Source organism: Merops nubicus, unplaced genomic scaffold (genome assembly GCF_000691845.1).
Source record: "Merops nubicus isolate BGI_N331 unplaced genomic scaffold, ASM69184v1 scaffold1311, whole genome shotgun sequence".
NCBI classification, from domain to species: domain Eukaryota; kingdom Metazoa; phylum Chordata; class Aves; order Coraciiformes; family Meropidae; genus Merops; species Merops nubicus.
In genome coordinates, this window is record NW_008587388.1 from 2,842 (window position 1) to 18,844 (window position 16,003).

Sequence of the window (16,003 nt, forward strand, 5' to 3'; positions counted from 1 at the left end):
GAAATGAATTGAATAAACCATAGCTGGCAGTTTTACATGCCAGCATTTCAGATTTGAGCAGCTGTGCTTGTACAGGAGTCAGCAACGAGCAAAGAAAATAAGCACCAAGTCAGATTAACAACAGGCATCTGCTGTGACCTCCTCAGAAGTAAGTATCTAGCACAGAAAGTATGCAGGAAGAGATCTGTGACCTACACTCCTCTCTACATGTTTTATAAACACTTCCCCAACATGAAATATCAAAGCTGCTGCTCAGAGGCTGACATTTGATGTTACTGTAGCCTGTCAGCCTTAGGGTAGCTTGGTGCCAGCCCATCTGCCCAGTCACATTTCACTCACACCTTACATTAAAGTTCTACTTATAAATGAGTTTGAAAGGATTCATTTATGGCTAGTATGAGGTAGAAACACACCGAATAAAGAGCAGTATGTGCATAATTACAAGGATACCCAGTGAATGTGTTAGTGATGGCTATAAATAATCTAGTATGGTACTCAATGAATGGATAATTGTTTTATCAAGTTTCTACAGTTTACTTTAATGCAGAGTATGACTACTGTTCTACATCTTAGTGACTAGCCTGTTATGAGGTGTGTATATGTCCTTCTTCAGTTTTCTGCTTCTTTAGAGATGGCTGTTGCTACTTTTGGCTTAGAATGACTGGGATAAAATCAAACTCTGTTTCTCATGTCTTACACTACACACATGACTGAGGATCAGATTTAATACAAAAACCTATAATCAGCCTTGTTGAAAGGAAAATGGACAGCATCAGTTCTGTTAGCCACACAATAGTAAAATTAACTGGTCCAAAGCAAATTCCAGACTAATATTATTTCTATTTCTACGTATTTTTATTTCTGGCTGGAAATTATATATTTCATATATACTCTATATTTTTATCTCTATAATCTAGCTGGAAATAAGGATGTCTGCTTGTATGCAGATTTAGTTTAAAGTGCTGTTTTCAAGGGGTTGTGAAATGAACTATGATAAAGTAAGGACCTGCTTTGAGCTGTCATTTAACTTTGAAATGAATTGTAACAGTAGAGGCAGTGCTGGATAGACACATCAGCACCACTTAAGAGAGAAGCATTTTAGCTCACGAACTAAAGAAATGTTATAATTTTCTATGAAAGATGCTAATTTTAAAAAATCTCAAATGAATGTTAATTTGATGGATGTCATTAAGTGAGTAGTCATTACTGTCAATATTCCTCTGTAGTTTTGTTTGGTTTTTGTTTGGAAATGAAGAAACATTTGTGTACCTGACTTTTTCCACTTGAGATTCTTATTGACATGGCTTCTTATTGGAGCTGGGAGGCAGTCACTCTGGATTTTTGAAAATGAGTGATCATAAGAACAGAATCCCACTAGAGAAAAAGAAAGGGATAATAGTTGATTACTTCAGGGGAATTTGCCTTTGTTGAGTCAGAAGTATAAAATGAATCTTGAGACAGTTGTTCTACCATGTGTGCTACTTCTCTGGAGGCTTTAATTAGCTGATGCCTATACAATGTCTGGAAATTTCAGTGCATCTGAGCTTTTCCCTTTAGAAACAGTCCACAGCCTGTGGTCTAGGCCTTTATCCACACAGCTTGCTTAGTGTGAGATAGAGATGAAAGGTGTGCTTTCAAGACTGCTTTCTGTGTACCTTGCTCAGCTAGGGATGTGCATTACAGGATGCTCGGGTTCGTCTTCCAGTTTGGTGGTGACTTCTGCCAAGCTTAAGTCAGGCTTGTGCCACTTTAGCTGAAGGAATTTTTCCATCAAGTCAGCTCCCACGTTGAAGACCAGAGCCAGCCAGGCCAAGCCAAAAACAATCCAAATTGCAGTTAGGCTCCTGTACACTGGGATATAGTGCTTGTTGGGGTTTGTGCCTGAAAAATACAGGAAACTTTGCATATTAATCTTGACAGCTTTGGTCTGCCAAACACACATACTTATACACCCTCTCCACCCCCTGCAAAAGTGTATGTTTAATGACTTTGTGTCATCTATGGGCATTCCTTTTTTTTTTTTCTTTCTTTTTTTTTTGTGTTCCAACTCTCAGGTTAAGCTTAGCACGGTTGGCATCAAATCTCTGAAGCCAAGGCTATATAACAAAAATAATCATAACCAATGTTAATCAAGGATTCATAAAACTGAGTATTCCTAGCCACCAACAGAGAAAAAAAAATCATCTTGGAAAACCAGTGCTGAATTCCTATTAGCCATATTTTATGTAAGAGACACACAGGGGATCTCAGATGATTTAGGAAGTTACAGTTTACTGCCTCAGTGATATAGTGATTGCTTTTTCTAGGGTGATCACCTGGAGAATATTATGTGGGAAATGCAGTCATTTTAAGTAAGTGGTTATGGGAATCTTAATCCATAGTTAGATATTGGCACTGCATGGACAGCTGATGCAGTTGATACAGGCACAGGACAGCAAGGCAGCTATCCATTTAGCCTCTGCCATCCAGATCATCATGGAGCTCCACAGTGCCCAGGGTCAGCGTGGCATGGGTTTTTATCTCCTTTTGGGGCATCATTATTACCTCTAGGAACAGGGAGCTACTACTTATGAGGCAACAGACCTTAGTATTTTTAACAAATAAAGACACTATCTCATCTGTTAAGAGCATTTGTTCAAACAAGTGGGTGGAAAAATAGCCCCTTGTGTCTCTACTGCTATGTCTCAGCCCAGATCTCTAAAATCTCACTGGGTTTGTTTTCTTTCACAGGCATCCCAGGGTTGTCAGTAATATCTCCTTGTTGTAAGTACTGGTCATTTCATATTTGACATGGCTTCATACTGGGAATGTTAGGGACTTGCTGAATTAAATCCCTCTTAGGAGAGGGTGGTTCAAAGGCTTAATAATGACAAAGAGATTTAATTTATATTTCACCTGTCACTCATGGGTCACATTCGTACCAGCTTAGATATAGTCACTGTTGAATGGGTGCCAGGGGCATATGTGAAATGAGTTTGGTGATTCTCAGCTTAGGTGCCAAGAGAAAAATGCCCACATCATACAATACATTAGGTCATTATTACCAGCCTGGCTCAGCCCTCCCATGTACCAGATTTATAGCAGAACAGATACCTATGCTTTCTGTATTTACCTTTATACTAGAGTAACTAATTTCAACAAAGCTCAATCCAGTTCACCTTCTTTATTACCTACTACATAGTCCCCAAATCCAATGGTGCTTAGGGTGATGAAGGTGAAGTAAAAGCCTTCTCCGTAGCTCCAGCCTTCTACGTAACTGAACACCAGTGGTGGGAACACTAGGAAAAGCAAGGTCCCAGTGGTCAGGAAGATGGCCACTGCCAGTGTTTGAACCACCTGGAAGATAAAAGGAAGATGGCAGTTAAACAACACTGCACAGTTTTGTACTGGAAATTGCTGGGTCTATTTTGCTTTTGAATCACCAACTCACTCCAGCTGGGACCAAAGTCCAAAAAATGGGAGGCTAAACCAATGCTTCCATGCACTGTAGGCTGACTATGCTGTTTATCTTGCACATAGATATTGAACCCAATCATGATTCAAAAAAATCTCAAAATTAGGGAAAAAAAGGAGGATTTTTTAAAAGCTTTTTGCAACAAGTCAGGTATACTCAAGTCATATTTTCAAACTTTAATAAGTTAATAACTATAGGAAAGAAATACTTTACCATTTCAATTCAGGTGGAGATGTTCTTGTAACCGATTGGCTTCTGTCTTTGAAGAGTCACCAAATATTGTATAATGCATGGCACATAGATTGGCAAGAATAAATTAGGGTTCTTTTCACCATGACTCATTCCAAACATTTATCAAGTGGCTTGCAAAAGCTCAGCCAAGAAAACGTTTGGATGAAATCTAAGTGAAGTCAGTTTGCTTCCTTTTATTTTTAAGTTAAAAGCATTCAGAACAGAACTATTTTCTATAAGCACGAGGAAGATCTGTGTCTCTCAGTACAAATCATCTGCCTTCTGGGAGATAAGTTACAGCAGAAGTGGCTGCAGTAGGTAGGTACCCAGAACAGTCTCCAGGTGGGTCAAGACAGGGGATTTTAGGATTGAGGATCAGGAACTCATGGATTTCCAGGGAACACACTTTGGTGAACTTTTGACTAACAGTGTGTGGGCTGATGCACACTCATTGCAATTGTTTAAAAATGCCCTCAGGGGCATTCAAACCAGAGTATCATTTTGTATGCATGTGCCTGTTGTGATTGGAGGAAAAGCCAAACCACTGTTTATAAAGTAGAAGGTCCAGGTGTCATGTTTTTCTTCCTTCATCTGTGTTATCTCCAATATAATATAGTCTGCTGAGCTTGAGAAACTTGGCATGAGCTTACTGTGTGACTGACAAATCACTTCTATATTATGTACCATGTCTCTCTGGCTGTATAATAATACTTATTTGCAAAGCACTTTGAGAATTACTGATTGACTTGGTTATGATTGACATCTGTTCTCATTTAATTCTTTCTAGAAGTGTGAAAGCATTTAATTAGGTAATAAACTTTGCATAATAATTTATACTGAAATGTGTAATAGTACTTTTTACCCACGTTTTTAAGAACTTTTTGGTACAAACCTATAATGTAGGGGACATTAAGTCAGGAATGAATACTAATTGATGGTAATTAATTTTCCAAAGCATGAATAAATTGTGTTTAAAAGGAGATGAACCAGCTTCCTGGAAGAGGCTTCTCATAGTGAACAAGCAGATACAGTTTCAAAGCTTTGCCTGTTCATAGGAATTCTATCAGAAATTAGGTGTTAATTCAGGAGTGAAAAGAAAACAAGGAAAAAAAAGAGAACATGTCCCTGAGGTGCTATTAGAAATCTCAAGAATCGTGCAGCTATGCTAGCATGAACAGCCCTCTGGTGGTAGAGCTGCATGTATGTGGGGAACAGACACAGGTCATGCACCTAAGTAACGTCCTGCTCATAGAAACCAAGTCATCAAATTTGATGGCACCTTTATAGCTTTCCCAGTGTAGATAAAGAATGCAGTGACTCAGAGGTTTTAGAAATGAAAAAGAGAAAAAAACTTGTGCCAGAACTCTGAAATATTTCAATGTATCTAACACATCTAATCTCTCTTTTCCCTAACTAAAGGGGTCAATTCATTGAAGCTCTACTCAGAAACACGTACTAACTTTGTTATAAATTAGTTTCAATTATTTTCTTTTGTTAGTGTTTCCCTTATTCCAATACATCTGGACTAGCTCAATGACTCATCAAGAAACCATAACTACAGAGAATTTATTTAAAATTAAAAAAAAAAAAAGAAAAAAGACAAGGAAGGAAGTGCTAAATTGCTGGCACAAACAAGGAAGGTGATTCAAGACAGGCCAACAAAAATAAGTTTTCTTTGCAGAGTGTAGAGTTAGGTCCTGTATAGATGCTAGCATATGCTTGATAATAAGAACTTGATTCAGCAGTGTGTGTATGTGTGCTTATTCTGCTAAGGTTACCAGAACTTAAAGACTGCCCAAAATTAAGGCCATGCTTGCTTACCAGTCTTGCTGAGACAGGTTTTAAAAAGGCAAATCTGGAGACTCTCAAGCAAAAGCAAATTGCTTTAAAGCGATCATAAATAAATAGAGTATATAAATTTTCTTATATGGAGGGCCACATAGTTGCTGTAGCTCAGAAAAATGTAGGAACACACAAGGAAACCCAATCTAGCAGTGGCACTACCTTTATGAGAACTTTAGTTTTAAAACAGTGGAAATAAATGATAGGTTGACACAGTACCTGAGCACGACCTGGCTTTTGCACCCATCTTTCCAAGGTAATCAGATGAGCATTGAGGACTTTCCCCAACTGATTAAGGAAGGCCAGGTTGAGGGGCACTCCAAATAAGGCATAAAAGACACAGAAGATCTGCCCTGCCACTGTGCTGGGGGACAAGTTACCATAACCTGGAAAAAAAGAAGAAAACAGATACATGAAAAACTTTTACTGTCAGGCTGCAGGTCATCACAGAAAGTTCTTAGGCTTGGAAACTCAACTATGTTAAGCTTCAGGAACCTGTGGTCCTATGAGTTTCTCCAATTCAATCTGCCTACAAATTACCTTAGCTTATGATGGAGCCCTGTGTAGTCACTACTGCTAACAGAAAATTTAACATGAAAAATATTACCCTTAAACAGTATTGTAATTTTCTATAGGTATCTGATTTTGTGATGAGTGCAACTTCAAAGCAACCTCAAGATGTGCTGTGCATGTACAAAATGATATTGCATGTACCAAGTAGGCACTTGGCTTTTTTTTCTTTCAGCTGCAATGTGCTGGGTACACAAGAATAAAAGGTAAAATTTGAAAACAATAGAAAATCATAAGACACAGTAGTCAAGATATTCTTGCAGGTGTATTCTGTCCACCAATAGCACATTTTGGGTGGCTTTACAGGACAGCTAGAGGAACCCCCAAGTTTTTTATCAGGAAAAAGAGTACCTCACCTATAGTGGTGACAATAGTTCCTGCAAAAAAGAATGAGTTGCTGAAGTCCCAGTTACTGGGATTCGTAGAGTTCCCTTCTGGATTGATCCCTTTTTCCCATGCTTCCATGAGGACCTGAGGTAAAAGAGGTCAAAGGAGCAAAGATGAGCAATCCATCAGATGAAAAAATTCTAATAGAAAAAAAGAGGAAAGTAAATATTGCTTTCCTTCTTGAGCACACAGAGCAGTGCTTATAAATAAACAGTGTAAATAACAGGGTAGAATTTGACTAAAATGGCCTTATGCTGACATGGCAAAACTTGGAGTTAGAGCTGGCCAGGAACTTGAACTCTTGTCACTGGAGAACTGGCCATTGGAGAAGGATAGGTTCCATAACCAGTTGAAGCCTAAGAGGATGGGAGTGGAGGGAGTCCCCAGAGTGATCAAACTGGGAAAAGAAAGTGAAGTTATACCATACAAAATAAAGGTAATTCCTCTTCTCTCCTTCCCTAGTCTAATCATCACACTCCAGGTTTTAATTTGTATATGTGTAGATGTATGGTTGTGTCTGTGGGGAGGGGCATGAGGAACATATTCCTTTCTGTTTCCTCCATCTAAGTACTAATGAGATTGAATTACTGGTTTTGGCTACGACTTCCCAATAATTTTCAATTATTATTAGGCTTCTCCTGGTCTGAAAGATTAGCTAATGAAATATTCTCTGCTGTTCCAGATGGCTTTTACTAGATCACCAGAACTACTACATGTAAAAGAAATGCTGTTCCTATTTGTGCATCAAATCTCTTGTTAGACTTGTTACTCTTGGCTCAGTAGCTGGGTTTTCAAGAATCTCCTTGGTTTTTACATACCAGTTTTATGGTCCAGGTCACAGCCTTCATCATTTTGCCAAATGCCTGAAGAAATTACTTGTTCATCTCTTCTAGAGACTTTTGTATGATGCAACACATGAGCAGGATACAACAGCAACCCCAGATTTAGGAGATTCCAGGAGTATAAGACCAAAGAAGATATTTTTTCTTGATTTAAATATTGACCACTGCCAGAAGGATTGTTTATCTGATGAACATGCCTGCTGCAAGGTATCTGATTTTGCATAGGTTCTCCAGTATAAGCTGATCTGTGCTAGTGGATTGAGTATACAAGTTTAATAGCTGCTATTCCTTCAGCAGAAAATCCTACAGCATTGGTCAAGTACATCAGATAGAGCTGCTAGGCACCATCACAGGTGACCTCATGACTGAAGTGTCAGCAGAGTTTCTTTTCAACGTGACAAAGAATATTAAGTTATCCATTAAAAGCTGGCTCTTAGATTGGGAAGAATTTGATAAGTCAAATTATCTAGAACTGACTATTATATTTGCTGGTTAGAAGGAACACACAGAAGCTACTGAGGTGTGAGTCTTTTGAAATATCTAAAATAATCACAGGTTTAATTCATCCCTGTGAAGAACACTTGTCAGTTCTACCTATTTCAATCCATGAGAATTCAGAGGAGCTCCGTTCACATCATGAAAGCCAACATGGAAAAGGCAATGTTGAATGTTGAACCCTTCAGACATAGTCTGACAAGCCCAGATTTCTTGCTATGATGCTTTTAAGCTGTGAAAGAAATGGCATCCTGGTGGCCAGGAGAATTGTTCCCAAACAAGCAGGTTCATGTGGGGCATTTATAATGACTCCCAGTTCCTTTCCAACTACAACTCAGGTAATGGTTGTGGCTGGACTGCAAATAGAGCCATTGTTAAATGGTTGGTGACCATTACCTGTTGCCTTTGGGAGCAGAAGTAGCTAATAAGTAAAAGCAATGTGCAATAATTTACAGTAAGAGTATGAAGCATACATAAAGCATGTTGAACACTTCAGACATAGCCTGGCCAGCCCAGATTTCTTGCTATGATTGTTGCTTTTAAGCTGTGAAAGAAATGACATCCTAGTGGCCAGGAGAATTGTTCCCAAACAAGCAGGTTCATGTGGGGCAGTTATAATGACTCCCAGTTCCTTGCCAACTACAACTCAGGTAATGGTTGTGGCTGGACTGCAAATAGAGCCATTGTTAAATGGTTGGTGACCATTACCTGTTGCCTTTGGGAGCAGAAGTAGCTAATAAGTAAAAGCAATGTGCAATAATTTACAGTAAGAGTATGAAGCATACATAAAGCTAATATACAGAGAGACTGTTGCTTCACTGCAGTAGTTTTACAGTTAGAGATTTCATATGGAAAAACTTCCCTACTATTAATAAGAGCAGGACAAATTTCTTAAGAAGCCAGAGGACACCTGCACTTACAATTACCTCGAGGACTATAAAGTACTTTGAAGCTTGGTGCATTGCAGATGATAATTTGGTGCCCTCAGCTGGTTTTGTCTGGAACAGTTTACAACTGAAATCATTGTACCTAATTCATCAGAGATGCAGCAAAATGTGGTTCTCTAAGTGTGCCATTAAGAGCTAAGGAAGCTCCACTGGAGCCAAAGAGAGGAGAATCTGGACATGTGAGAACCCTCCCCAAGGTTTCTAGGCTACTAGAGATTTAACCAAACCTTTCAATCTTATTAAAGTATTTGGTTTACAATGAGCATCAGGGGTTTCTTCTTCACAATCACTATCACAGAGATAAGGGAAAGACAGGCAATACCACCAGCTGGTGAAGCTGAAAAAAACAGACCTGTTTCCAGGCATGTAAGTTCTTGAAAACTTTAGTAATCTTCTGCCCAATGCCAAATATTCCACAAGAAAAATATCACAGCATTAGAACATTGTCCTTGTAGACAGAGGTTCAGGTATCTTCTATTCCACTCACGTGAACTTCACTGTTTGCTTAAATCCATTTACAGAATCAGCTTTATGTTGATTAAAAACATATGCATTTGTGAAAGTACTCTGACTCAGACAGTGCAAACTTGCAGCATGTTTGAAGTTTCTAACAGGTTTAATGACATATTAGAAGGAGCTGAAACTCTTTAGGCACCCAGCTCTGCAACTAGATAAATTTTGAGCATTTCAAAGATTTCTCTTCAGTTCTTGTAACACTAGAATGAGAATGTCTATAATAATACCAAGAAGGGTATAGTAATTTATCTCCAGCCAGTTTTGAGAAGTAGATTAAAATGTAACTGAGGATGTCATTAATTGATGACCCATATAGAACAAGAGCCATTTATCTCTTATTATAAGTAATAGATAACAGTTCATGATGGTTGAATTTATCTTTTCTTTAGAGGCCTTGAAGAGGAGGACCACCTTCAAAGGCAGTAGACAATGACTAGTACAAAAGAAAGGCTGAATTTGTACAGGTTTGGACTGGAGAACTTTGGAAGGGCAACTTACTTCTTGTATGTTTGATTCTTGGTTTTGGTCCCTGTGCATAATTCCCATGTAATAATTAATGAGCGAGATGAAAAACATAAAGTTGAAATTATTGCAAGGTAGCACAAAGGTGCATCAGCAGATTTGCATATTTTGGGAGTTCATGACTGGGAAAAGGAAGGAGTGCAATAGATCAAGATAAAGATTATGTGAATGAAGTATGAGCTTGAGAAACCTCTGCCTTTCTCTTGTACAGTTAGTCCTTTAATGCCATGCACAGCAGATCAATTTATGACATGCTGCTGGCCACAACAGTGTAATTTCTTCTAAGCAAAATAATAGTTGAGCCAAAATAATGGGAGCCTGCTCCTCTTACCTGTACAAACTGCTCCAGGGCTTGCCTGTCCAAGCATGTGTAGTTCTGCAGGAACTTGAGCTTCTCCAGCTGGAACTGGTCCCGAAAGTGTCTCTCTGCATGCTTCTCCAGCAGCTGGAACACCACGGCACCCAGGAGGAGGTAACAGAGATACCCCAGTACCAGCAGCGGAGTCCAGCTGATCTGCCGGTTGTATATGGTGAGGAGGGGCATGCTGCTGCTCAGCTGCTGCCAGGCCTTGTTCAGTACTCAACAGATTACTGTCCCAAGATGTGTGCTACCCAGGACACCCAGGAATCACACACCCATTTTCCCAGCTACTGCCCTGGAGATTTTTTTAACAGAACATACAGCCTATACAAAATGAGAGTAACAGGCAAACTTTATCCCTCCACATCTTTTCTCTATCCAAAGTAAAGGGAGAGCATTTATGACTTAGTAAGACTGTGAATCATAGTGTTTTTCTCCTATTAAAAAACTTTTATCCAAAGATCTTAATCAAACAAATGAAGCCTGACACAAGCCCTCTAAGACTGGTATAGTTTTCAAGGCTGTGAAGCTGAAATAAAACGGTGGTTGAATGACTTACCAGGGTCATGTGAATATAGAGTCACAGACTTTTAAAGTCTTGACAAGTAAAGCCTTACTCTAAACACTAGACTTCTGTACAAGAAAACACGATAAACTCTCTAATTACAGCAGACTCCCCAGAACAAAGAAGAGTATGGAGCTGAATAAATGGAAAAGTCAATAGCTGCCGTCTGTACCATACAAACATTGCTGGCACCAGAGAAAGCAGCATGATGAAGCTCATAAACATCCTGAATTCAGTCTGGTCACAAGACAGACCTTCTCTTTCTTTTCTAACCCTAATAAGATAGTCCCTTCACTGCCTAGCCTGCTGCTCCTGAATTCTTTGTCAGATGTCTCCACTCTTTAGTCCACAGAGTTAGAGAATGAACCACTCATGCCTACTGCTTTCAGACTTTATTGCCCTTTTAATCCAAATGCATAAGGGGGAAGGAAGGCTTAAGGTTAATGGTTAGCTAAAAAAGTGTCAGAGGTTCACTCATGGGTGCCTTAATGATTATCATGCACTGGAAATAAGCTGGGCTTGCATATATTTCTGTAGGAAGAGCTTTATGGCTAGTGTCATCCATGCCAGACTGCTTCTGAAAGAAAACACTCACACAGAGCAAGAAGGCCACGTGGATAGAGCTGCAATTTTGATATTAAACTCCCTACCCATTAAAATGTTTTGGATACAGATATCACTCCTTTGCTTCATTCTCAGATTGTTTTTCACCTACTTTCAAGCAAGAGGTAATGCTCAAAGAAAAAGAGTGAAAAAAAAAATATTTCATTCACATATGAAAACCTCTGTACTTTTGACCTGTGGTCTTAACCTAGGGCCATCCATATCCACCCAGAAGATGATGACTGACTGGCAGCAGAAGGCCAGTTGTCACTGAAAAGTTAAAAGTGTTGTAAAGAACTCCCAGAAGAACATCTTGGACTTTGTCTGGGACCCGTCTGTTGCTGTGACTGGGAAACAGAAAGATTTCAGTAAAGAAATGCAGTATTCAAGGATCCAGAGCCTTGGTGCTCTGGTGTTTCTTCTCAGCCTGAAGATAGGCACTGTAGTGGCATTGATATTATCAAGCGCTGCAATAACATGAAGCAAAGTGCTCTGATGCAACTGAGATGTCCGACCTATCACTGATGGATGGCCTTCTCTTGGTCTGTGCTAAGTAAGTGTGATAATTACTTTCAGAGTATCTAACAAGGAGTCTCTCACCTCTAATTTCCATAATTAAAAGCTACAGCTTGTTTTTCCATACCTTGTGAAATGTTACAGGTAGACAAGCCTGGGATGCTGCACAACTGCCTGTTAGGCTAGCAGGGCTGTCTCTGGGGAGAGATCCAGATGGTTGTTCTGTCATAGCTTATAGGACCTCTGTCTACCAGTCCAAGAGAATGCTGGCCTACTCATTTTCTGGCATGGAAGCAAACTCATGGACATAGATGGGCTGAGACAAATTACTACAGTTGAAGTAGGTTTCACAGTTAAGTGTTTGAAACTATTAATTAAGCTATAAATGAACAAATACAGCACTGAGGCCCTTTTATGTCCCCTTCTGATCTGTTCAGGTCAACAAAGCATTCCAGCTGCCAAGCTGGCAGCCTAAATTATGCCTTAAGAAAAAATGCCCACTTAGGCTTACTTTTAGGAACTTAATTTTCTGAGGGTTTTGTGAATGTAGTCACTAAAATTGTCAAAGTGTATTTACTTCTGTACTCCAGATATTCCAGCTTAAAGTACTTCAACATTAAAGGCATATCCTATTTGGTTGGCCTATCCTATTTGGTGTATCCTATTTGGGTAGCATAACAAACAGCTGGAGAGAACTTCAAAAGACACACACATGGAATATGTGCTGTGTCTTCAAGCTGATGTAGAAAACGGGGTTTCTGCAGAAAGTTTAAAAAAAATTTAAAAAAGTTAATTGTAGGTGCACAATAAACTGCAAAGCAAATATGCAGTTCAAAATTAATCGCTTTATAGCTGAATTACCTTACAGATAAATGTAAGGGCAAAATAATGAAGCACATGCTTAAGAAAGTTCTTTATAAACACGCACAGTTCTGTACAGGTGAGCAGAGTAGTGTGCTCTGAAAATGTGAAGGGCAGCAGTCGATAAGTAGCTGATACTGACATGTTTACTCCTATGGAAAAGCTACAGAAATATGTACCTATAGAATTCAAGTTATAGAAATCATCAATAATTAAATGGCTGAAAGACAACTTGGCTGATCCTGTCATCCTCAAACTTCTGATGAAGAGTGAATTTTTGGATTGTGTTTTCTGGAAGAAACGTCTCTGTACAAAACTAGATGACAAACTAGGTGCAAAGATCCAGGGACTCATTCTTCCACAGATATGCATTTCAGCCTAAACAGTTTGTACAGGAAAATACTGAATTGTTTTGAATTTGCTGTGCTCCTTGAATAATTTTTAAACCTTGCTCTTCAGAGAAGAGTTAAGGAAATTATTTTAGAACTGTGTTAAATATATATAACAGTAACATTGCATTTCTTCAGGTAGGACACTGACACCTGGCAATTTTCTACTTTCAATCTTGTTCTAATTCCAAATTTAAATCAATAATTTTGACTTCCTGATTTACACTCACACAGATGAAAGCATGAAGCATTTTCAGAAAAAAAAGTGGTAAAGAGTTCCAAGATTTCAATAGTGTTTTTATCAGACAGATTCCATGAAAAAATTTTAACAAGTTTCCCTGAATTCTTGATTGGAAGTAGACCTTGTTTCTGTTCTTTATCTGTATAAACAAATTTGAGTAAACCCACTGTTGTCCCACAAGTACAGGTTGTTTAGTTTGCTGTTTGTGTCAAATGAGTCACCTCGGCTGCTGTTCTGGTTCGAGTTAGAACAGAAGTAATTCTGATCAGTGATTTTACTTCTCAGCTCAGTCTCTGCCATGTAACTGCACTTTCTGAAGTTAATGGCATATTTTCACAGACAGCGTCTGCTTCCAACTATGCTGATGTTCAATGTAAACAGTTACTACCAAGGGCTGCTATGCAGAAAGGCTTTTGCTCATACTGGCTCCCATGGACCCCAAGGTCACTGCTAAATACTGTTGGGGGGCGCAGAAAGTAAAAGGCCGTGGGGAGGAGTGGCCAGGACAGGTGACCCTAAACTGACCAACAAGGGATTTCATTCCATGCACACCATATTCAGTGTAAAGTTGAGGGATCACGAAGGTCAAGTCCTCTTCTCCAATGGCCAGCATCTAAAAAGGACTCTGCTTGTTCTGCCTTCAATCCTGATAAATGTGTTCCTGAATCCAGTTCCCATCTGCAATTAAGTCCAACCTGGGACATCCCCAGTGCCTGCTCCACAGCTTCAGTGGTGACAGTGACATAATTGCCATCAGATGGGTTGGGTTTGATGGTGGTTTTGTATATATTTGTATATGGTCCATTTTATTATTATTATCTTCAACTAAGTCTGTCTTTGTGATTCCCTTTCTCTTCCCCTTTGGGAAAGGAGAGGAGTTGGTGGTGGAGAGCAATCTGTCATTCATCTAGTGGTCTGCCCAGACTTAAACCTTGACAGCTGCCTCCCCAAAAATGAAAAGAAGACAATCTTTAGAAAATCTCGGGTGAGGCCCCTAAGATTTCCCTTAAGGGAAAGGGAAAACAAAGTTTTAGTTGAAAGTGTTCAGTTTTATTGTGGTGGTGTCGAATCAAGTCATGGATAGTAAAACTACTATAAATATCTAGCTGACATTGCTTGCTTTATCAGTGAAGTTTCAATGCAAACATTGCAGGAAGTGAAACAGAAATATTAGAAAAAGACCCTTTAACATTGATTTAAAGAACAATAAAAATGGTTCATGTGAAAAACAAAAAAATGATTCACCTAAAATTAGACGTTTGATGGTTATTAAAAATGGACTTTGAAAAGACAAACAAATTCTATAGAGCTACCAAAATGCTACATGTAACTAGTCATTCCTAGTTTTTTATCTTGTTGGCATCTGTATTCACCAGCTGGATATTTGGTACAGGCCACATATACAAGATCTTTATATTTTTATTACATTGAAGTGCTCTCAGTTTATATTATTGACAGAAATCACTTGCATTCTATGATTGATAAGAAAAGGTAAGAAAAATAACATATTTTGTTGGGAAGATACAATACATGCTTATACTGTTACATGTGTGAACCTCATTATTCTACTTCAAAGCCTCTTTCGTAAAAAAAGCAGGGATGAAAATTCAAAGCATGTCAGTCTTCCAAGCAAGAGAAACTCAACATGAGGTTATGTCATTTTCTCCTTGCAGCTCTCTGGAAAGCTGCAGCAGCCAGGAAGTGATGAAAATAGAGACAAATGCCCAAGCCAAAAGCTGATGAGCTCAAGGGATTTACTAGGGTGGCTCCATACTGTGTATAGACCCCTTGGAAGATTCACTATAAATAAGAACAGACCCATTGGCTTTTATGATAAATATCCTGACCCTCCCAGAAGCTACATTGCTGTAGGAGACCAGTGGATGTCTACCTTCCCCTGAAATAAGCTACATAGGAGGATTGGAAATGCCCTTAAATATGAGATGAGAGAATCCATAATGTCTGGCATAAATGAATCCTGAAAATACCTGTATGATATCTAGCACTGTAGAGCTACTTCCCCAAAAAGTCACCACAAAAAAATCTGATTTATTCTGATTGGAGATAATAAATAAATGGTATTTACCATGTATACATCTAACCAACCAGCAGCTAGATAACATGATGAATAGACAGGAGTTAGATGTGTGTGAGAACCTCTATGCTTAGTAATATTATTTTACAGGTGGTTTTGGCAGGAGTTAAGACCATTATAAATGTGGGCCCCTGATTGTTCTTCAGTGTGGTAAATGCTTGGGTTATTTCAAATTAATCTAGAAATTATATGAAGATAAGATTATTAAAACAAGGAGCTTTGTTCACCTGTGGCCAACCAAACTTTCTGGAAGCAATAGATGCTTTCCTGAAGACAGGAAGACTCAAAGAGGAACACCAGTAGCCTTCCAACACCTGTGAGAAGGGCATCAAGCGGAGGGAGGACAATGAGGCTTGTGAGAGACAATGAGCAAAACTGAAAAGTTCAGGCTGGACATAAGGAAAAACTTTTTCATGATGACAGTGAAGTATTGGAACAGAGCTTAGAGAGGTCATACAGTCTTCATCCTTGGAGAATTTCAAGGCCAAGCTGAACAAAGTCCCCAGCAGTTTGGTTTGTTCTAATAGCTGATGCTTTTTTGAGCAAGTGATGGGATTAAAGACCTG

General features: G+C 39.0%; 1 protein-coding gene across 1 annotated transcript; it reads right to left on the reverse strand.

Moving 5' to 3' along the window:
• Positions 1-1,660: 1,660 nt before the first annotated feature.
• LOC103781179 (potassium channel subfamily K member 16-like) lies at positions 1,661-10,350 on the reverse strand. Its single transcript, XM_008948882.1, has 5 exons — positions 10,138-10,350; positions 6,454-6,568; positions 5,747-5,913; positions 3,171-3,336; positions 1,661-1,881 (listed from the first exon to the last, which is right to left on the reverse strand). The coding sequence occupies exons 1-5, from the start codon at positions 10,348-10,350 to the stop codon at positions 1,661-1,663; spliced, it is 882 nt and encodes a 293-aa protein (XP_008947130.1).
• Between the last annotated feature and the right edge of the window lie 5,653 nt (positions 10,351-16,003).